Source organism: Oryctolagus cuniculus, chromosome 11 (assembly GCF_051225735.1).
Source record: "Oryctolagus cuniculus isolate XC-2025 breed Fujian yellow rabbit chromosome 11, ASM5122573v1, whole genome shotgun sequence".
Lineage (NCBI taxonomy): Eukaryota > Metazoa > Chordata > Mammalia > Lagomorpha > Leporidae > Oryctolagus > Oryctolagus cuniculus.
The window spans coordinates 118501366-118523860 of record NC_142877.1 but is presented as its reverse complement, the minus strand read 5'-3'; the positions used below and the strand labels follow the sequence as shown (position 1 = coordinate 118523860).

The 22495-nt window shown below is 59.1% G+C and overlaps 1 protein-coding gene across 2 annotated transcripts; it reads left to right on the top strand.

The window, feature by feature from the left end:
* Window positions 1-240: 240 nt before the first annotated feature.
* POLDIP3 (DNA polymerase delta interacting protein 3) lies at window positions 241-22495 on the top strand. 2 transcript variants are annotated; one of them, XM_008275136.5, is made up of 9 exons: window positions 241-447; window positions 10412-10802; window positions 11462-11548; window positions 14190-14285; window positions 17147-17326; window positions 17722-17799; window positions 19335-19464; window positions 19861-19927; window positions 20801-22495. In XM_008275136.5, the coding sequence occupies exons 1-9, from the start codon at window positions 389-391 to the stop codon at window positions 20973-20975; spliced, it is 1263 nt and encodes a 420-aa protein (XP_008273358.2). In that variant the 5' UTR covers window positions 241-388; the 3' UTR covers window positions 20976-22495. The 2 variants fall into 2 exon arrangements, with proteins under 2 accessions (XP_008273358.2, XP_008273359.2); XM_008275137.5 differs by lacking the exon at window positions 11462-11548.

Sequence of the window (22495 nt, the reverse complement as noted above, 5' to 3'; positions counted from 1 at the left end):
GATACGCAGTCATTACTTCCTAGGTAATAAAGTCTATTCTCATTAACGCTACGGTGAGTTCCTACATTGATCGCTAAACGGCCAGCTCCGTTCCCCCGGAGTTAGTCCTACTTATTAGTTAATTCTCCATGCCGGCTTCCTTGATATTTGCTCGCCAGGGCGAAAAAATAGATCATTAGTGCCCCGACGCCCCCGTATGCAGATGAGCAGCGGGCGTCGCGAAGGCTCACGGGGGCGCCACGCCCCTTCCGGCCCCTGCCTGGCTTGAGCTGTCGCGAGACTTGGTCGGCCGGACGCCGGAAGCGGCGCTGGAGTCCGTCGCGGCCGGAGGGGCGGGCTCCGGGGCTGAGCGAGTCCGGGCTGCTGTCGGCTTTCTTGACGGCGCAAGATGGCGGACATTTCGCTGGACGAGCTCATCCGGAAGCGCGGAACGGCGACCAAGGGGCGGTGAGCGGCCTTTCCTCCCTTCGGGGCTCGGGGCCGCGGCCTGGCGGCACTTGGGGCGACGGAGGGAGCGGCCGGGCGCGACGCCGAGGGCCCGTGCCCGCCCCCTGCGGCTGCCGCGCTCCTCATTGGCCAGGCCGGCGTCGCCGCCGCGGTCCGGGCCCGCCCGCCCACTGCTGGGGGCGCCGCGCTCGGGCGGGCCGCGGCGGGGTCGGGGGCCCGGGGGCGCCGGCGCGGGTCGGGGGCTCCGGGCAGCCGAGGCTGCGCCCAGCGTCGAGCCGAGTGAAGTTGCGCGGGGAAGCGCGCCGCGAGCGTGGGAACTTCGCCGGGCGCCCCCCGGCCACGCTGCGGCCCCCATCGTGGGGGAGGAGGGCGAGGCCGGGCGGGCGGCGGCGCAGCTGGACCGGGCTCGCGGTTCCCGGCCGTGGCCTCTCCGGAGCGAGCCCCGCCGGGCCCGGGTCGGGTCTGTGCCCAGCGCCGGGCGCCCCGGGCAGGCTGGGGCATCGGAAGCGGAGGGGTGTGTCTGCCGTCGCTGCTGTCTGTTCGCAGGGTCGCCTGTCGCGTGCCGCGGCTCCTGGGGCCCCACCGGCGGGGCGCGGGCTCGCGTGTCGGCCGGCGCTGACCAGCCGCCCCCGGCCCTTGGCCTGCTTAGGCCTCGGCTTTCTGGGCGAGCTGATTGGAGAGGAGCCGCACAGATAGCTGGTGCTCGGCGGACTTAGCTTTTCCTAATGTTTTATTTTTAAAGATTTATTTCCTCTATCTGAAAGACAGAGTTACAGAGAGAGAGAGAGAGCGAGGTCTTCCATCCGCTGGTTCTCTCCCCAGATGGCCGCAGCGGCCGCAGCTGCGCCGGGCCGGAGCCTGGAGCCTCCTCCGGGGGCCCAAGCGCTTGGGTCGTCTTCCGCTGTTTTACCCAGGCCCCAGCAGAGCTGGATGGGAAGAGGAGCAGCCGGGACTCGAACCGGCGCCCACGTGGGCTGCCGCGCTTCAGGACGGGCGCTAACCCACTGCGCCGCAGCGCCGGCCAGCATGCTGCTTTCCCAGGTCACCAGCAAGGAGCTGGCCCAGGATGGGAGCCGCCCTGCGACCCCGCTCTGGTGCGGGGTGGGGTGGGGGTGCGTGGCAGGCCGCCGTTTGAGCCCTGTGGGGTGGGACGACCAGAGACCCCCTGGCGGCTGAGGGGCCTGCAGCGGTCAGCTTCCGCGAGCACTGGGTTGGGGCAGGTGTGGAGGGAGGACACCCAGCGAAGACAAGCCCTCCGGGCACCACTGCTGTTTGACTGCACAGTCGGCACAGCCAGAAGCTAGCTCCAGGCCTTGTATCCGGGTAAGGGGGGCGGCGGCTAAGTCCCGGCTGCGCCTCTTCCGATCCCGCTCCCTGCCGTGGCCTGGGAAGCAGTGAGGATGGCCCAGGTGCTTGGGCCCTGCACCCCATGGGAGACCTGGAGGAGGCTCTGGCCTGCGGCCGTCGGGAGTGAACCACAGATGGGGGATCTCTCTTCACGCCCCGTCAGTCAGTCTGTCTGTATCTGCCTGTCACTCTGCCTTTCAGATGACTGCATCTCAAATAAATAGAGTATTTCCAGCCAGAAGGGGGAGGCTGATGAGACTTCAGCGTAGGAGGAAATCCTTGTGTCTAGCATGTCTTACATTGAGGAACTCACTGGGAACTTTTTTTTTTTTTTTTTTTTTTTTTAATGAGAATGTCACTTTTTTTAGATTTATTTATTTGAAAGAGTTACAGAGAGAGGTAGGCAGAGAGGTCTTCCATCCGCTGGTTCACTCCCAGATGGCCGCAGCCGCAGAGCGGGGCTGATCTGAAGCCAGGAGCTTCCTCGGGGTCTCATCATGGGTGCAGGGGCTCAGGCACTGGGCCGTCTCTGCTTTCCCAGGCCCATTAAGCCGGGAGCTGGATCCAAGGGGAGCAGCCAGGACTTGAACCGGCGCCCAGATGGGATGCTGGGGCGTTAACCCGCTGAGCACAGCACCGGCCCCGGAACTTTGGTTTTAACGTGGTATCTGGGCGAGCGCTGGAACGGCGGGCGGTGCAGCGAGTAGCCTCTCGCCCTGTCTGGTCCCTCTGCCTGGGGCCCGAGGCTGCACGCGGCAGTGCGCCAAGTGTTTCTGTTCCTCACACCTCACCAGGCGGGAAAGGCCTGGCCCTCCCTTGTCAGGATTCGGTGACGAGTGGCAAGCGAACGGGCGGGTGGTTTGTCTGCCCCCGCCTGGCAGGAGACCCGAGGCAGCCCAGCTCTGAGCACCGGCCGCCCCTGTTGGTTTCTGCCTTCAGAGTTCAAGTGTTGCGATCACCTCAGCCAGGCGGACCCTCCGTGGTGTGATGAGGTGACCCCCAGTGTGGCCGGCTGGCTGCTGCCACGCAGGGAGGAGGGTGCTGCTGTGAGCGGCTCCGGGCCAGGCGCCCGTCCGGGAGTGCCCGCAGCCACGGGGGTGGGCCAGGCTGGGGCTCGGCTCCAGTGTGCAGTGCTTGTTTTCCTCTGCGGAGATGCAGGCCTACATACCGAAAGGAGGAAATGAGCTGTTATGTAACTTGGAGAAGAATTGGGTTTTGAAGTGAAACTCGGGTCAGGGGTCGTGTCCAGAGCACCTAGTTCAGAGACCCCCGTCGCAGTCTGAGGCACGTGGTCTCCCCGTAAAGTGACCGTAACAGGCGCACGCTGACCCGCAGAACCGCGTGGGTTACGGTCTGCTTCAGAGTGGCCCAGGCCCCCTTCCTGGGTCTGAGTCCTTTGGACAGGCATCTGCCCTGAGCCGGGCGACCTTGCCGTCCACCGAGCCAGATCTTAGATCTTACACGCCCTCCCTGACCCCTGGTCACGCGGACAGCCAGGTTCCAGCCAGGGTGCGGGGACTCGGGGTCTGCCTGAGAGCAGCTGGAAGCAGAGTTGCACTGTGACATCGTGGGCTGAGCGGGGGCGGGCTTGTCCCACAGCATTCCTGCCGCTCGGGGTTGCCTGCTTCCTGTGCCTCCCCTGATCCAGCTTCCCACTAGTGCGCTGCACGCGTGGTTGTGTTCCCGTCACCCCCTGGAGACCTGCACGGAGCTCTGCCTTTGGCCTGGCTCAGCCCCAGCTGTGATGGGCATTTGGGGAGTGAACCAGTGAGTTGAAGATTCATTTTTGTTTGTGTCTCTCTACTTTTCAGATACTTAAAAAAAATTTTTTTTGAGAGACAGAGTGAGGTCTTCCATCTGCTGGTTCACTCCCCAGATGGCCACAATGGCCAGAGCTGTGCTGATCCAAAGCCAGGAGCCAGGAGCTTCCTCCAGGTCTCCCATGTGGGTGCAGGGGCCCAAAGACTTGGTCCATCTTCTGCTTTCCCAGGCCACAGCAGAGAACCGGATTGGAAGTGGGGCAGCTGTGACTGGAGCCGGCGCCCAGGCAGTAGCCTTACCTGCTACAGTACAGTGCTGGTCCCATAGATACTTTTTTTTTTTAAGGTTTATTTATTTATTTGAAAGAGTTATACACAGAGAGAAGGCAAGGCAGAGAGAGACAGGTCTTCCATCCATTAGTTCATTCCCCAATTGGCTGCAGTGTTTGGAACTGCGCTGATCCGGAGTCAGGAGCTTCTTCTGGGTCTCCCATGTGGGTGCAGGGGCCCAAGGACTTGGGCCATCTTCTGCTGCTTTCCTAGGCCTTAGCAGAGAGCTGGATCAGAAGTGGAGCAGCTGGTACTTGAACCGGCACTCCCATAGATACTTTTTAAAAAAGCTTTATTTGTTTGAAAAGCAGAGTTAGAGAATGAGTTTCCATTCATTGACTGACTCCTTAAATGGCCACAGCGGCCAGGGCTGGGCCAGCCCAAAGCCAGGAGCCAGGAGCCTCATCTGAGTCTCCCATGTAGATGCAGAGTTCAAGCGCTTGGGCATCTTCCACTGCTGTCCCAGGCACATTAGCAGGGAGCTAATGGCTGGGAAGTGGAGCAGCCGGGACTCAAACTGGTGCTTGTACGGGATGCCGGAGCCACAGGCAGTGGCTTCATTCACTGCGCCCCAACGCCAGCCCCTAAATACATTTTTAAAAACAGAGACTTACTCACAATCCAGCCCCCTCCCAAACACATACGGAAGACAAAGGCACAGGATGTGATCTGGAACGTTGGTGGGCGGCGAGGCTGCAGGCAGAAGTTGGGGTTGGGTCACAGGCTCCCCCGGGTTGAACTGGGGCGCCCTCAGCAGTTCTTGGGGCTGACTCTGTTTAGAGACCCACCCCAGCAGGAGTGTGTGTTTGGAAAAGTGCCTGTAAGCTGCACTGCTGCCTGCTGGGAGGAAAAGCGGGAGGGAGCCCTGATTATAAAAAAGCCTCGCCGGGCCCACTAGGCTCATCCTCCGCCTGCGGCGCCGGCACACCGGGTTCTAGTCCCGGTCGGGGCGCCGGATTCTGTCCCGGTTGCCCCTCTTCCAGGCCAGCTCTCTGCTGTGGCCCAGGAAGGCAGTGGAGGATGGCCCGGGTGCTTGGGCCCTGCACCTGCATGGGAGACCAGGGGAAAGCACCTGGCTCCTGACTTCAGATCAGCGCAGCGCGCCGGCTGTAGCAGCCATTTGGTGGATGAACCAACAGAAAGGAAGACCTTTCTCTCTGTCTCTGTCTCTCTTTCTCTGTCCAACTCTGCCTGTCAGAAAAATAAAAATAAATAAATAAAAGTCTCAACACTGAAGGCCCCTAAGCTGTTCTGGAAAGGAATTGAGAGAGCTGGTGTGGGCAGGGAGATGGGATGCATCCCATTAAAGGGCCGCTCCCACCCGAGCCACTCCTGCTGGCTCCTGCTGCCGCGAGGCTGGTCCCTCTCCCCGCCTGCTTTCAATGCTGCTGTTTGCTGACGGAGGACATTCCCGTCAACAGTCGACTGCGTGTGCCACAGTGCACAGTGGTCCCTTAGTGCCACACGGCCTGACGAGGCCCGGCTTCTTTCTGCGGCCATACAGGCTGTGATACTTGCGCAAGGCTGCAGTCCGCTGACAGCATAGCTCGCAAGTCTCAGCGGATCTCTCGTTGAGCAGTGCGTGACGTTCCCACCACTCAGGGCCGTGACGGTGGCCCCGTGTGACGCGCCTGCTGTCCTCACGTGTGCTTGCCCTCTGTCGTGAGTGCATCCTGGGTGGCTGCAGTCTTGTGAGGACAGGGCTCACCCACAGTCACAGTGGGCTTTTTTTTGTTTTTGTTTTTTGAAGGGTTTAGTCATGTACTGGAACCAAAATACCAGACCTTCGTAATAGAGATGATTTCTTTTGTTTTTGTTTTCCCTTCCTTAATTCTTCCGAGTTCCAGTCATTAGACAGTGAATGCTCCAGTTTGCTGTTGACTTCTGTGCCTGCAGGAAACAAAGCGGATCTCTCACGTGGGTGGCGAGATCCTCTCCCTTGGAGGGTCACTGCTGCCTCCCAGCGTCTGCGTTCGCAGGAAGCTAAGTCGGGGGCTGGGCTGACACCGGGCGCTCTGGTGTGCGGTGTCGTAGCTCTGGACTCACTGCTCGTCCTGGTCTTCATCGTGAGAGAGCACTGACGTTTGTCATGTTCAAGTGTTCCTTTTTTGCTTCTCAGTCTTCCCTTTCCCCTTCAAGTCACTACTTTCTTTGAAGCAGAGCAGCAGAGGGAGGAAGGGGCGGGGGAGATGGACCGTCTGTCTGCTGCTTCACTCCCCAGATGCCTGCATGGCCAGGACTGTGCAGGGCCAAAGCCAGGAGCCAGCAATGCCATCTGGGTCTCCCTTGGGTGGCGTCATCCACTGCCTCCCAAGCACTTCGCAGGGCACTGGATGGGGGCTGAGGGGGACTTGATCCCAGACCTTCGTGGGATCCAGGCACTCAGGCAGGCGCTCAGCCCGTTGCAGCGCAACACCCACTCTGGTCTTTACTGCCTCGTAAAGATGATTCGAGAGGCAGATCAACAGAGGAGTGGAGGAAGAGCTGGAGGATCTCCATCCTGTGGTTCACAGCCCAGAGGGCCGCAGCAGCTGGGTCTGGGCCAGGCTGAGCCAGGACACAGGAACTCCGTCCTGATCTCCCACAGGAGTGGCAGGGTCCCGGGCACTTGGGCCGTTTTGACTGCGTGAGCAGGAAGCGATCTTGGTGGGATAGCACTCCCATATGGGACTCCTGTGTGGCAAGCGTTAGCTCAACCTGCTGTGCCGTGCCACCTGCCCCTGGTCTTTTGACTCATGCTTAATTTGTTGGTACCTTCACCAGATACAGTGAACTTTAAACCCCGTTTTCACCATTATTAACTCTGTGATCTTGAGATAGTTAATCTCCTTAAGTCTCTCCTCATTTATAAAATGTGGAAAGTGACCTTGTTCTCAGGGTTGTGAGATTTAGGGGCGTGTGTCAAAGTCTGCCGTGCTGTGGTGAGGTTTCCCTGGATCCACACTCACCACAGAGCCTTTCATCACCCGCACGGCCTCTGTCTGTTACGGGGCCCTGGGGTGTTGTTCCTGGGGAGTCTCAGAACACAGCACGTGCTGGCTGTCGCAGAGGGAAAGCTGTTGAGGAGTACTGAGTGAGTGAGGCTGCCGCCGCCTGGTCCCCTCCCCCTGCACTCTGCTTCCCAGAGTCGGCATTAGCTGGAAGCCAGCGTGAGATCAGGGCCAGGAAGTGCACCCAGGACTTGATACGGGCTGCAGGCATCGTACCACCGCGCTGAGCGCCCACTCCCGCATGAAGGGCGTTTCCCTGCAGAAAGAGAGCACCACGGAGCTTCATCTGTCCTCTTCTCCACTCATTCCCTGCTCAGGATTATGGCGTTTGTTTTCGAGAATCTCAGTGTTGATTTCCTTGTTTGAAATAATTGTTTTCCATTAATTTTCCCTTTTTTCTGCTTTTCTTTCTTGCCAGTAATGTTTTGTTGCTTGCGTGATTGGTGATATTGGGTAACTTCAGGCCGGTGTTGTGGCATGCCTGCAGTGCTGGCATCCCATATGGGTGCCAGTTTGTGTCTCGGGTGCGCCACATTTTTTTTTTAAAGATTTATTTATGTATCTGGCAGAGTTACACAGAGATAGAAGGAGAGGCAGAGAAAGAGGTCTTCCATCGGCTGGTTCACTCCCCAATTGGCCGCAACGGCTGGAGCTGCACCAATCTGAAGCCAGAAGCCAAGAGCTTCTCCTGGGTCTCCCACGCAGGTGCAGGGGCCCAAGGACTGGGGCCATCTCATACTGCTTTCCCAGGCCATAGCAGAGAGCTGGATCAGAAGTAGAGCAGCCAGGATTCGGACCAGTGCCCATATGGGATGCTGGCACTGCAGGAGGCAGCTTTACCCACTACGCCACAGCGCCAGCCCCAGGGTGCTCCACTTTTGATCCAGCTCCCTGCTAATGCTCCCGGAAAGCAGCAGCCGATGGCTCAAGTGCTTGGGCCCTGCCAGTGATGTGGGAGACCAGGATGAAGTTCCTGGCTCCTAGCTCAGCCTGGCCCAGCCCTGGCTATTGTGGCCATTTGGAGAGTGAACTAGTGGATGGAAGATATCTCTCTCTGCCTCTCACTCTCTTATTTATCCATCTGAAAGAGAGTTACAAAGAGAGATCTAGAGATGTTCTGTCCACTGGTTCACTTCCCAAATGGCTGCAATGGCCAGAGCTGGTCCAATCCGAGGTCAGGTGCCAGGAGCTTCTTCTGGGTCTTCTACCTGGGTGCAGGGGCCAAGCACTTGCGCCTTCTTCCATTGTCTTGCCAGGCACACCAGCAGGGAGCTGGATTGGAAGTGGAGCAGCTGGGAATCTCACCGGCATCCATATGGGATGCTGATGCTTCAGGTGCCGGCTTTACTCATTATGCCACAGCGCTGGCCCCTAAATAAATCTTTTTTAAAAAAGTTGGATAGGCCGGCGCCGTGGCTCACTAGGCTAATCCTCCGCCTTGTGGCACCAGCACACCGGGTTCTAGTTCCGGTCGGGGCGCCGGATTCTGTCCCGGTTGCCCCTCTTCCAGGCCAGCTCTCTGCTGTGGCCAGGGAGTGCAGTGGAGGATGGCCCAAGTGCTTGGGCCCTGCACCCCATGGGAGACCAGGATAAGCACCTGGCTCCTGGCTTCAGATCAGTGTGGTGTGCCGACCGCAGTGCCGCGGCCATTGGAGGGTGAACCAACAGCAAAGGAAGACCTTTCTCTCTGTCTCTCTCTCACTGTCCACTCTGACTGTCAAAAAATAAAAATAAATAAATAAAAAAAGTTGGATAACTTCTTCAAAGTAAAATTGATGCTACGGGGCCTTGATTTTCCCAGTTTATGGTGCTATGATGATAACATGGTCCCTGTGCCTTTGGTTATAATTATCAGGAGCCATCTGGTAGTGAGAGGTGCCCTGGCGATTGATGGGAGAAGGTAACAGTTGAAGAAGATAAAAGAAGATAGGAAATCTTTGGGAAGAGACTGGGCTTGGATTGGGATGCGTCTGACTCTTGTGTGTGGTGGGCGTCTTCCAGTTTTGTTGTAGATATAGCTGGGCTCCACTTGTGAGGCTCTGTCCGTCAGAGAACCGCTCCCCTCCTGGGGGCCTTCCTGGAAGCTCCTGCAGGAGGCGGAGGCTGGGAGCCGGTGAGACCTTGTGAATCCTTCGAGTGCCACAGCCAGGCCGGCTCCCTCTCGGCAGAGGGGTGCGTGGAGGCCAGGCCCCTGGCAGGGCACGGATCAGTCAGGGAGGACTGACTGCTGGGTGGCCCTGTGTTTCTCGGTCCTTCCCCTCCCCCGGGCTCAGTGCTGGGCCTGTTTCCGGGGGAGGTGGAGATGGCTGGCAGCTGGCCTCCGAGATGGGAGCCTGAGGGAGCTCAGGGCTGCAGAAGCTTGTGGAACCCTTACCATCCTGTGATGGAGGTGTGACACAGGCGAGGGGGGCAGGGCGCACCCCCAAGAATCTCGTGTCCTGTGGGAGACGTCGGCCTACAGCAGATGGGTGTGGTGCAGCCCGGCGAGTGCTTCGGCTGCTCCATCTGGGGAGGGGCCCGCGACCAGGAACCAGGCAGCGGGAGGCCGGCCGGCCGGCCGAGGGGAGCAGTAAAGGGACGTGTCCGAGGGCAGCTCTGGGGAAGCTGGTGCTGCCTCAGCTGCCTCCAGCTGCGTGAACAGACAAACTGCCCTCTCTGGGCTGTGCTGGGCTTACCTGCACTCGGTCCTCCTGGAGCGCTGGTGGACACTCGGGGCCACTGGAAGCCTTCCCGTGGCCCTCTGGGAGTCCACTTGCTCACGGATTGCAGGGGCTATGCCTCTCTCTCCTGGAGGAGGGGTGTGGGGTGACTTGGCTATCTGTACCCCTGAATTTGGGGTGCCTGGAGTCCTATAGCCTACTGTGTTCCTGGTGGTCACTTGACTGCCCGGCCCCAGATCTGTGGTGTGAGTCGTGCTGAGTGAGCAGTTGCATCTGGGCGCTCCCTGGCAGCTCCTGGTCTGAACCAACCAGTAGCCTGTTTCTTTTCTCTGATGGGCTTCATTGGCAAATAGAAGAGAATTTCTAGCATTCTTAAAAAGCCACCGGGGACACTTTACCTGCCAGTTGGTCCTGGGGCAGGAGGGGTCCTTTATTAAGGAGGTCGTGTTCCCTCTGTTCCCATCCAGGGTCCCTAAATGTAACGTCAGGTTTCTGGAGTCACCACAAAGCATAACCCCACTACCACCAATGGTTTTGCTGGCCGAGGACCACAAAGATTAAGGTGGCCCAGTCCAGGGAGAATCACTGCTGCTGGTAGCCAGGCTGAGGGCAGGACCCTGTAACTCCATCCCCGTCTTCAAGCCCTTGAGCCATTCTGTGCTGACTCCGGGGTGCATTGGCAGGAAGCCGGATGCAAAGGTAACAGCCACGAGACCAGGAAAGAGGCCTTTATGTAGGCTTAATCGTTCCGTGGGACACAGGCGCGGGGTTGCTTTCTGGTTTCTCCAGGACCTTCTTTTCCCAGTGTCGCCACCGTCCTCCTCGCACGGGCTACTGTCGCTGTCCAGACCCACTCAGAATGGCAATCTGTTTGCAGGCTCAGCGCCAGGCCGGGAGCTGGAGGTGTGCGGTCGCGAGTCGGGGTCCAGCAGAGCCTCGTCAGCCCGGCGACGCGCACAGCCAGCTTCCAGCAGAGGTTTGATGCCCGGCAGAAGATCGGGCTCGCGGACGCTCGGCTCAAGCTGGGAGTCAAGGACGCCCGGGAGAAGCTCCTGCAGAAAGATGCCAGGTTTCGCATCAAAGGGAAGGTGCAGGACGCCAGAGAGATGCTCAACTCCCGCAAGCAGCAGAGCTCCGTGGCCCAGAAGCCCCGGCCGGTGGCCGACGCCCGGGAGAAGATCAGCCTGAAGAGGGGTTCCCCTGCAGCCTTCATGAGCCCGCCCGTCGGGACGGTGACCCCTGCCCTGAAGCTCACCAAAACCATCCAGGTAGGCTGTGGTCATGCACAGTTCCCGAGGCCAGCAGCGGAGGTGGATTGGGGCAGGCGTGCTCGGGCGACGTGCCCTTCTCCAGGTGCTGCAGCTGTTGCTGCTCTCGAAGGCGCTCTGTGCGTTCTCGCGGGGTCACTGAGGAGCACGAGGCGTCCTCTCAGTCTGTGTAGAGAAAGGGGCGCGCCGGGGAAACGCAGTGGTTTTCCTAAGCGAGCGGGGGCACCTCTGGTGAATGTGCCACGTGGCAGGCACTTAACATCCATCTTAGTCCTCACCGCGGTTTTATAAAGAATCTGAGTCTCGGAGACGGGAAATTCGTATCCAGCGCTGCCCAGCTGGTCCGTGGGAGGACCAGGGTAGGGATCCAGCTGCATCTGCTGCCCTCCAGCCATCACCCCGCACAGAGGAGAAACTGTAGTTTAATGTGCACGGTTGCTTTGATCGTGGGGACAGCAGCAGTGGCAGCAGGCATTGACTGAGCCAGGTTCCCTAAGCCCGACGTGCATCGCCGTGTGGTCTGGGACGGTGTCCTGCTCTGAGGGCTGGGGCACTCCAGTGCGGGTCACCTGAGGCCTGCCGCGTGGACGTCCAGGATCCCTCCTCAGAGAACACATGTGGACCGCAAGGGATGAATTGTGACCACTGGGTGTTTCTAGGTTCCACAGCAGAAGGCCATGGTGCCACTTCACGCTCATCCTGCTGGAATGAGAATCAACGTTGTCAATAACCACCAGGCCAAACAGGTAGAGTGAGTGAGTGTCTGTGTGTGTGCGTGTGTGCACGTGCCTGCACGCGTGGATACCTACTTGGATGAGAGAGAGTGCGGAGTGCGTGCATGTGCCTGCACGCGTGGATGTGTACTTAGAGTGTGTATGTATATGTGTGTGTGTGTTTTGATGAGGCCTGGCCTGTGGTTTCCAGTTGCAAGTGTTGGAGAAGGCATGTGTAGACAGCTCTTTGTCACTGGAACTGGTACCTGAAGCAAGTTACATGTGAAGGGAGGAGCTCTCTGGCTTCTGGCTGTGGAGGGTCACAGTCCAGGATCAGGCGAGAGCCTTCTGTTTGGCCTCTGGTGGGCTTTCCTGCTGCCAGAATACTGGGGCAGCTCACAGCGTCACCTAGCAAGAGGGAGCCTGCCTGTCTGTCCTTCTGCAAATGATCCAATCCAGGCCCTGCCCGGAGCCCCACTGCAGGCACCGCGATTGGATTACGTCTCCACCCTCTGTTCCATTGCCATAAGACTTTGGGGGACATTCTGTCCAAGCCAGAGGAGAGCACATTTGACTTCGTACTCTGTGAGTTTTAAGAAGAAACTCTTTAAATTAAAGTTTATTTTTATTTATTTGAAAGGTAGAGTTACAGAAAGAGAGGGCTTAACAGAAATTTTCTGTCTGGTGCTTCACTCCTCTAACTGGCCGCAGTGGCTGGGGCTGGGCCAGGCGGAAGCCGGGAGCCTGGAACTGCATCCGGGTCTCCAGGTGGCTGGGAGGGCCCCGAGGACTTAAGCCGCTGTCCACTCTCCTGGGAGGGCCCCGAGGACTTAAGCCGCTGTCCACTCTCCTGGGAGGGCCCCGAGGACTTACGCCGCTGTCCACTCTCCTGGGCCCATGGTGGGTAGCTGGAGTGGAGGTGGGGCAGCTGGAGCTAGAGCTGGCGTTCATGTGGGACGTCAGCACTGTAGGTGAGGCTAAGCATGCTGTGCCACAACACTGGCCCCAAGAAGACTTTTTTTAATATAAAGATTTATTTAGTTTGAAAGAGTTACAGAGGGGCCTGTGCTGTGTCGTAGCAGGTTACACTGCCGCCTGCGGTGCAGCATCTCGTATGGGCACCGGTTCAAGTCCTGACTGCTCCACTTCCAATCCAGCTCTCTGCTATGGCCTGGGAAAGCAGTAGAAGATGGCCTAAGTGCTTGGGCCCCTGCACCTGCATGGGAGACCCAGAAGAAGCTCCTGGCTCCTGGCTTTGGATCGCCAGAGCTCCAGCCATGGCCACCAAATGGGGAGTGAACCAGCAGATGGAAGACCTCTCTCTGTCTCTCCTTCCCTCTCTGTAACTGACTTTCAAGTAAAATAAATAATTTTTTTTTTTTTTTTTGACAGGCAGAGTGGACAGTGAGAGAGAGAGACAGAGAGAAAGGTCTTCCTTTGCCGTTGGTTCACCCTCCAATGGCCGCCGCGGCTGGCGCACTGCGCTGATCCGAATGCAGGAGCCAGGTGCTTATCCTGGTCTCCTTGGTGCAGGGCCCAAGGACTTTGGGCCATCCTCCACTGCCTTCTGGGGCCACAGCAGAGAGCTGGCCTAGAAGAGGGGCAACCGGGACTAGAACCCGGTGTGCGGGCGCCACAAGGCAGAGGATTAGCCTAGTGAGCCACGGCACTGGCAAAATAAATAAATCTTAAATAAAGGGGGGGGGGGCAGAGATCAATCAATCAAGCAGTCTTCCATCTGCTGGTTCACTCCCCAAATGGCTGCAGCAGCCAAGATGGGGCCAGGCCAGAGCCAGGAGCCAGGAGCCCCATCCAAGTCTCCCACATGGTGGCAAGATCCAAAGAGCTTGGGCCACCATCACTCTCCTGGGGGCAACAGCAGGAAACAAGACTGGAAGCGATGGAGCTGGCTTGAGTCCTGGATGCTGGCATCACAATTGGCACTTCAGGCTGCTGTATCGCGTCGTTTTTTAAGTTGTAGTTACATTCTTAGCCACTTTTATGTCTTTGTTTTCACTCTGTAACTCAGCCATGTTTCTGTGACGTTTCCACATCTATTGTTAAACATTTTTAATAACTGAGTTATTGAGTTGACATTCAGTTCATTTAAGACACACTGCTGCTGTTTCACTATTAGAAGTCCTGCTGTGAATGTCTGTGGATTAAGTTCTTTATAGAGTTTGGATTTACTTCTGTAGACCAGATTACCTGAGATGAGCTCCGCACGCCAGAGCACAGACAGGCACGTGGTGCATAATAGCATTCCGGTCAGAGACAGCCCGCACTGACGATAGCTTTGCCTACAGCCTTGCTGTAGAGCGGGCTCGGTTTGTGGTGCTCACCCAGTGACAGAATTACTTAACTACACTTTTCTTGAAATGTTTTCCTCACTGTGAAGGGACGTGTGACGGCAAGCAGACGTCAGGAATCTGGTGGGTGCTGCTCCCTGTGCTTCTGATGGACCTGGGCGTTGGTGCTGTTCGCTGGCCCTTGGGCTTGGGGGGTCAGGACCTGCGCCCGAGCCTCAGAACCTGGCTCTCCAGGCACCTCTGTCCCTGTGTCTGCTTCTCCCTTGAGCCCTTGCTCACTCCAGCAGTCACCTCCCTGCTGTGCTTGCTCCGGAGGTCTCTGGAGGGCTTGCGCGCCGCACTAGCGTCTGTGTCTTTGTTCGTAGAACTTGTATGACCTGGACGAAGATGAGGATGCTCTGGCTCCACTTCCTGCCAAGCAGATGAAGTTTGCAGCCTCGGGCGGCTTTCTGCACCACGCGGTACGGCTTTCACCTTTTCTTCCCCTTGTGTGCCTCTGGTCAGTGGGTAGGAGAGGTTGTGGGGAGTAGGGCCTTTCTTTTTAAAAATGTATTCACTTTTATTATTTGAGAGACTGAGATCTCCCATTCACTGGATTAGTCCCCAAATGCCTGCAACAGCCCAGGCTAGACCAGGCCAGTGCTGGGAGCCCGAAATTCACTCCTGGGTCTCCACGTGGGTGGCAGGGACCCAGCTATGGGACCCCGTCACCTGCAGCCTCCCAGGGTGCACATCAGTGGGAAACTGGAGTGGAACACAGACACTCTGCCATGGATGGGGTGCAGCCTTAGCTGCTCTGCCAAGTGGCCTTCTCCCTCTTTTCCATTTTATTTTTATTAATTTGAAACAGCCGAGAGAAGGACCTTGGGTGAAGAAACATCTCTTCACTGGGGCCGTAGATCTCAGAGGCAGGAAGTGCCAAGGCTGATGTGGGTGGTTTGCTCAGGGCCCTGGGGCTGCAGCTCCCAGTTGCTGTGTTACGCCTCAAAGAAAATGAGCGTCTTAGTCTGTTTCCTGCTGCCGTACCGGAACACCAGAGGCAGTGAGTGATACACAAGGAGCGGCCCGGGCCTGGGCTTCTGGAGACAAGGAAGTGCAAGGTTGAGGGTGGTGTGTGGCGGGGACCTTCTTGGCGAATCCCCACGGTGGGCGGCAGGCAGGCACACGTGCAGCAGGGAAGTAGTGTCAAACTCACACTCGTTATGAACTCACCCCCAGATAACAGGCCCACTCCACGGTGACACCCGAGTCCATTCGTGCGGGCAGTCACCTCTGACAGGTCGTGTGTGTGTGTGTGTGTTGGTATTTGCTTCAGAGGCAGAGTTATAGAGAGACAGAAAGGTCTTCTGTCTGCTGGCTTACTCCCCGAACAGCCACAACAGCCGGAGCAGGGCCACTTCCTGGTCTCCCACGTGGGTGCAAGGGCCCAAGCACTTGGGCCTCTTCTGCCACTTTCCCAGGCCATAACAGAGAGCTGGATCGGAAATGGAGCAGCCAGGACTCAATCTGGCACCCATATTGGATGCCGGCACCGCGGACAGAGGCTTAGCTTACTACACCACAGCGCCAGCCCCAAGGTCCCACTTAATCCTGTCCCGGCAGCAGTTGAATTGCAGCGGGAGTTTGGGAGGGCACACTCAAGCCGGAGCAGGGAGTCTTCCCACGAGAAGCAACCTCCGTTCCTTTCTCTGTGGCGGGTGTGCTGCCTGCTCCCTGACCTTCCTTGGATCCCCTTGGCTTTTGTTAGCGAGAATCAGTGTCCCCTGACCTGTGGCTTGAGCAGGGGCACCTGCATGCAGGGCCAGCTGGCCAGGCTGGGTGCTGGTCGTCCATTCCGCAGTGAAGAAGCACAGCATGGGGGCTCCGGGAGACCACCAGGCTGCCCGGCCAGCTTCTCGAGATGGGTGTCTCCACTGTTTGCCTTCAGGAGTAGACCGCCCTGTGTGTGGCGACCAGTCTCCTGGTTACTGATTTGGCTCTTTTTTTTTTTTTTTTTGACAGGCAGCGTGGACAGTGAGAGAGAGAGACAGAGAGAAAGGTCTTCCTTTTGCCGTTGGTTCACCCTCCAATGGCCGCCGCGGCCGGTGCGCTGTAGCCGGTGCACCGCGCTGATCCGATGGCAGGAGCCAGGCGCCTCCTTCTGGTCTCCCACGCAGGTGCAGGGCCCAAGGACTTGGGCCATCCTCCACTGCACTCCCGGGCCACAGCAGAGAGCTGGCCTGGAAGAGGGGCAACCGGGACAGAATCCGGCGCCCCGACCAGGACTAGAACCCGGTGTGCCGGCGCCGCTAGGCGGAGGATTAGCCTAGTGAGCCACGGCGCCAGCCTGATTTGGCTCTTAAAGGGTTGTGGGTAGGGGGCTGGCACTGTGGTGCAGCAGGTTAAAGCCCTGGCCTGTAGCGCCAGCATCCCATATGGGCGCTGGTTGAAGTCCCAGCTGTTCCACTTCCGGTCCAGTTCCTTGCTAATGCTCCTGGGAAAGCAGCAGAAAATGGCCCAAGTCCTTGGACCCCTGTGCCTGTGTGGGAGACCCAGAATAAGCTCCAGGCTCCTGGCTTTGAATTGACCCTGCTTCAGCCATTTGGGGAGTGGACAGGTGGATGGAAGACCTCCCTCCCTCCCTCTCTCCCTCCCTCCCTCTCTCTCTCTCCCTCCCTCTCTCCCTCCCTCTCTCTCCCTCCCTCTCTCTCTCTCCCTCTCCCTCCCTCCCTCTCCCTCCCTCCCTTCCTCCCTCCCTCTTTTCCTGCCTACTCCTGTGTAACTCTGCCTTTCAAATAAATAGATAAATCCTGGGCTCTAAGTGGTGGACACGGGAGTTGAGCCTGAGCAGTCTGGTGCTGGGTCCCGTGTGCACCCACCCCCGTCCTGGTTCTTGAGGCTCAGAGGGCGCGAGGGGCGTGGACTGCAGCATGGGGAGAAGCTGGGTGAGCTGACCAGGATTCCAGTTGCGTCTGCCTGCGTCAGTGCCTTCCAGCTCTGCCCTGCCGCAGTCGGGCGTCTTCTCTTCAGAGTGAACTGGGCCCCCGGTTCGTGGTCTTTCTGACCGGTCCCGAACTTCAGGGCTTTTAGAACTAAGTGGCGCGGGTGAGTCTGTGGCTCCTGGCGCGTTTCGCTGTTGGGGCTGTGTAGGAGCGGCCAGGGCTTCAGCACTTCCGGCGCGCCTGCCCGTGGGAGGTCACAGGCAGTGGACAGACTCTGATGGACATGGGGAGCCGGGAGGCCCCGAGCGAGGGCCACGCATTCAGCTGGTTGGTAGCCCTGGGCTGCTTCCCAGGAGTTGGGATCTCCTACTTCTGACGTTCCTTTCTGCCCGTTTGTCTAGGCTGGGCTGAGCAGTTCCAAGTTCTCGGTGTCCAAGGCCCTCCCTCTCACCAAAGTGGTGCAGAATGACGCATATACCGCCCCCGCTCTCCCCTCCTCTGTGCGAACCAAAGCCTTGACCAGCGTGTCCCGCACGCTGGTGAACAAGGAGGAGCCCCCCAAAGAGCTGCCGCCTGCTGAGGTGAGCTGAAGGTGGCCACCCCACCCGAGAGCCTGTGCTGGGTCAGTGTGCCGTGTGAGCCCAGGCTCCTCGCATTCTCAAGACCTGGGCCCTGCCCTAAAAGAGCTTGCGGGCTAGCGGGGCCAGCAGGGAGGAGCCGCCGGCTCTGTTAGCACAGGGGTTCCCAGGAGAGAGCGCTTCCTCCCGCCGCAGCGCCTGGGGAGGGGCAGGGGGAGGGGGAGGGGGAAGCCAGTGTGAGTGCAGGGTCTGGAGGCCAGAGGAGCATTCCTGCCAGAGGCCAGGGCCCAGGGTGGTGGGCGTGTGAGGGGTGCCGGGGTCTCAGGGCGCAGTCCGAGTGCTGCTGTGTGAGAGGCCGCCTGCTCTGGCTTCTGCTGACCCTGTCGTCTGTGTGGCAGCCTGTGCTTAGCCCTTTGGAAGGCACCAAGATGACGGTCAACAACCTGCACCCCCGAGTCACCGAGGAGGACATCGTCGTAAGTACCACGGCCTGCCAGTGTCTAGGCTCCCATCAGTTCTAGGACAGAGGTCCCGGGGCCAGCCCAGGTTTCAGGGTTTGCTGGGTCTCCCAGGACTCGGCACGTAGTTGTGTCACAGCTGAGACTTACCACTCAGCACGAGGAAGGCTGTGGGTGTTGCTGGGGGAGACCAGGCGCAAGCCCCCGAGTCCTCGGCGTAGCTGCTCCCCCAGCAGCCAGCCTGTGACAGTCCCGCCTCCCAGAAGGAAGGCAGGTGTTCGCCAGAAGCTGGACTGTTGACCCAGTTCTTGGAAGCAGGCAGGCTGGCTCTGGTCACTCCTGTGCAGTGTCCACGCCCGGGCCGGTTTCCTGGCGGGGTGTCCGGGACAGGGGACGTCTGTCTGGTGGGTCCTCAGTGGGCCCTTCAGTTCTGCTGGGCAGCACCTAGTGCTTGATGCCTCTCTTGAGACTCGAACTTCCTGCCTCTTCGGGGGTTTCCTTGATGACACCATCATGTAAAAGGAGTAAGAGGGTTGGGTAGGACCTGCCGATTGACCCCTTTGAATTGCCCTTCTGTCTTGCCTGTCCTGTTGTTGCAGTCACGGCAGAACCTGGCAGGTGCCTGGTGAATGAAAGCTTCCTTTGAAAGCTCGTTCGCATGCAGACACCCCCAAAACCACTCGTTGAGCCATCCAGGCGCGCTTTGAACTATGAGATCACGAAAGGACTGCAGCTGGCCATGCAGCTGGCTGGCTGGCTCTGGAACGGGCCCTGCTGCGCACCACGGTGGTCAGTGGTCTTCACCGTGAAGTTGGCGCCGAGCTGCCTGGGCTCCCCTGCTCTGGCGGTGCGGTGAACAGTCCGTGCGGGAAGGGAAAGCTCGCCTGCTTGCCTGATGCTCGACAAATGATAGAAAATTAAACACGTTCCCGATTGCAGAAGTACTAGCCAGGCACGTGGCGTACAGGGTCTTGGAAAATGCTTCGTGGCGAGAAACTGAGCGCCTGGAAGCACCCCCACTCGGGAACGTGCCAGGAGCACTCGCTCTGCCTCCTGCTCTACCCAGTCAGGCGTCGGTGAGGTAACAGCAGGAAAACGGCTCACACCTGACATTTCAGTCTTGATATAAACGTGTTTCCTTTGGTTAAAAACAAGTTGTTCAAGGACCTGCGGGAGCCGCGCTGGTCCTGATGACAGCCTGGAGTAGGCAGTCGCAGGTGAAGAGGTGACCTGAGTGCTGGTCGGCCTCATTCATCCCTGCGTCAGCTTCCTTGTCCTGGGAGATCTCTGGCCGCACAAGACTGTGGTCGTGCTGGGTAGAACCCCAGACTCAGGTGACGCACTGACTGTTGTGTGAGCCTGCCTGCCCTCTCCCGTGACAGCTCTGGGAGAAAGGCTGTGACTGTGACGCTCTGGAGGAGGTGGTGACACGGACACCCGGACCGCCCTCCCCTGCTAGTGCGACTTGCCCCTCAGCCAGTCCTGTGTTGAGGGTGCGAGTGACAGGCCGTCAGGAATGACCTCCCGACCCCATCCCCTCTTGTTGCTTACAGGAGCTTTTCTGTGTGTGTGGAGCCCTCAAGCGGGCTCGGCTGGTCCATCCTGGGGTCGCAGAGGTGGTCTTTGTGAAGAAGGACGATGCTATCACCGCATATAAGAAGTACAACAACCGGTGTCTGGACGGTACGATGAGGGAGCGGCCTTCGCTCGCTGTGCCACAACAGGGCCCCGACTCTGCTCCTCCGCTCCCCTCTTATGCTGTTCCTGTGACGTGTATCACATCTCTCATCCCGGGGGTGAGGCCCTGAGCAGGCCCCCCTCACGGAGAGAAGTCTGAACGTGGCAGCCTGTCCTCACTCAGCTCCGCCTGTACCTGCTCTCTTACTGCTGGCTTCACAGGCGAGCAGGGCACCGCTGCCGTCTCCCACTGGCTGAGAAGCAGGATGTGTTGCCACTCTGCTTCCTGGCGCCGTCCTTGCTGAGGGTGTCTCCTGGGAGCTCCTTCGTGTCTGGCAGCCCTGTCCTTGGTGTGGGGAGCTGAGACCCAGAGCACAGCCTTTTCTTTCTTGGGTTTTGCAGGGCAGCCAATGAAGTGCAACCTTCACATGAACGGGAACGTCATCACGTCGGACCAGCCCATCCTGCTGTAAGTCCCAGAGGGGGCTGGGGTGCAGAGCTGCTCTGCCCACACACTGCTCGCCGCCGCCTCCTGATGGGGGACAGACACCTGCCTCCATCTTCCGTTCCATTCCTCTCCTGTCTAGGTGCAGCTTTGAGTCAGGATGGTTTTGTCTCCAGTTCCCCGGTGGGCGCTGCAGGGGTGGCATTCTGACCTTGGTCCCACCCTTGTAGCTGAGACTCTAGGAGGGAAGTGGAGAGCAGGTCCCTCGCGTCCTGCTTTGCACGCGTGTGCATCCTCTAGATGACGGCGCTGACGGGACAGTGCCCGGTGCGGTCTGTCACTTTGTTGGCCACCTGAGCACACACGCCTGTCCCACGCCGGGGACTGTTCCGGAGCTTGAGATGCACGTACTGTCCATGGCAGGACGGCGTTTCCAAAGAGCAGGCTGCACCGCCAGGGTGGGTGGGATCGTGTGGGCAGCCCTGAAACAGACTTTGAGATAGAAAAGGCTTGACTCTGAACCCTAGGCAGTGGATTACGTGGTTTGGACAAGTTTCCTATACCGTGTTCCAAGTGTAAAGTTACGTTCTGAAAACGTGCCTTAGGGTTTCGTGACCTAGTGAGTTTGGGAATCACTGGGCTAACCTGAGTAAATGGGTTTCTTCCCTTCGGGCGTCTTGTGCGATAGGCTAGAGTGTGTTACAGCATGGAGGGGCACGCAGACCCCGGCAGCCGCCTCAGTTTTCTCAGCAGTAAATAAGGAAAGTGACAGGCTGGCTGTGAGACGGAGGAGACGGGGCCATCTGTGCCGGGAACCTGCTCGGCCAGACGCTCAGTGACGGGCCCTCCCCATCGCAGGAGAAGCTGACGAAGGCCCTAACTCTGTGCTCCCCACAGGCGACTGAGTGACAGCCCCGCAGTGAAAAGGGACCCTGAGCTGCCCCGCAGGGTGAACGCTGCCTCCTCCAGCCCTGCAGCGGAAGTGGACCCTGACACCATCCTGAAGGCGCTCTTCAAGTCCTCCGGGGCCTCAGCCACCACACAGCCCACAGAGTTCAAAATCAAACTCTGAGCAGGGGGGTGAGGCAGAGGAGGGTGGCCCTGTCTCCCCAGGCAAAGCTCGTGACCAAGGGGCCGCTGGACTGCAGCCTCCTGAGCGGGGCAGGCCGCCAGGGGTGGAGCTTCCTCACTGGACGGGGCCGGCGTTCCACGCTGTGTTCACTGCGCCCTCCTGTATGTTAACATGTCCTGTAGTGCGTTTCCTCCCTTCCACACCATCACTAAGGTAGGCTTGAGTTTCTCTGGGTGTTCCTGCCCTCCCTTCAGCCCCAGGCAGATTTCTCACCCCGCTGCTGCGAGCCCCGCTGGCTTGCGGCAGGAGTGAGGGACAGTGTCTTCCCTTCATTACTTAGCATTGCAGAGCTGTGCATGGGAACCCCGCCATCCTGGTGGGAGCCATGAGCCCACCACTACTGATGGGTGGGGATCCGGGCACGGGCCCCCTGTCCTGGCACGAGGGGCTCCAGGCCCTGCCAGGAAGACTGCACCGGGCTCCGGGAGTGGAGGCCAGGGCTATCTGGAGCAGCCCAGAGTGAGATCCTGCACCGTCCTGTGTCCTCCCTGTGTCCGCTTGGCCTGCTGGGGACCTTGCAACACGTGTTGGCCTCACAGTCCTCATCCAGTGTAGCCCCGCACACCCCGGTTTGGGTGCAAAAGCTGGGCCTGTCCAGAGCTCCGCCTCCTTTTCAACGTCATGGCTTTGGGGGATTATTTAAATGAGAGTTGTTAGCTTGCTTCTGTCTCTTGCCTCAGTTGTTTCTAGAACAGTGTAAAGCCCCTGCTGTCACTCGGCAGCACCCTGCTGGTTTGTGGGGATCAGAGAGGGGCTCCAGCAGGCAGAGCTGGGGGAGCTGGCGAGCAGTGCGGGGAGCAGGCACGGCACTCAGAGCCTCTCAGGACTCGCCTGGTGCTGGCCCGGCGCGGCGCACTGGGGAGGTCGGGGTTCCCACAGCTAGAAATCCGGCAGGCAGCACGGAGCCAGCGTCTGACCCCTGCTCAGTCCAGCTCTGAGGTGCCCAGGCCAGGGAGGTCCAGGAAGGCTTCCTGGCCGCGCTCCACTTCCTGGTTCTTCAAAGATGGCTGCTCTTTCCCCTGCCCCCGTCAGTGGGTACAGACCTAATTCTTGTCAGCCACTGGAAGACATTCCTCCCACCCGACCCTTCCTGCCCACGAGAGCACCCGGAAGCAGCAGGCCTGGGTTTCTCTGGCACTGGCAGCAGTCCGATTTCTGCGTGGACTCTGCCGAGGGTGCCGGTGGAAACGTGCCAGGGCCTTGCCTGAGACTCCCAGGCCGTGCGGCTCTGGTTAGCGCAGTTCCCCTGAGCTCGGCTGACACGGCTGGCCCTGGGTGACCGTACGGTACGTTGAGGCAGGAGGGGCTGCTGCCTCCCCTGCTCACAGGTTGTCATCTTGGGGAACAGGGCCGAGCGTCGCCCTCCAGCCTCCGCCCTCGTGAGCTGTCCGTCTCTTGTCCAGCAGGAGGGAAGGGGATGACTGTACGACCCATTTCTGAATAAATGTTTGTTATTCCTA

What these genes read in the sequence shown, in the direction of transcription:
- POLDIP3 (XM_008275136.5), top strand. Translation starts at nt 389, where the DNA reads ATGGCGGACATTTCGCTGGACGAGCTCATCCGGAAGCGCGGAACGGCG. An exon ending in ATAACCACCAGGCCAAACAG is followed by an intron (nt 11,549 to 14,189) that starts GTAGAGTGAGTG and finishes CTTTGTTCGTAG; the next exon opens with AACTTGTATGACCTGGACGA. An exon ending in CAACAACCGGTGTCTGGACG is followed by an intron (nt 19,465 to 19,860) that starts GTACGATGAGGG and finishes TGGGTTTTGCAG; the next exon opens with GGCAGCCAATGAAGTGCAAC.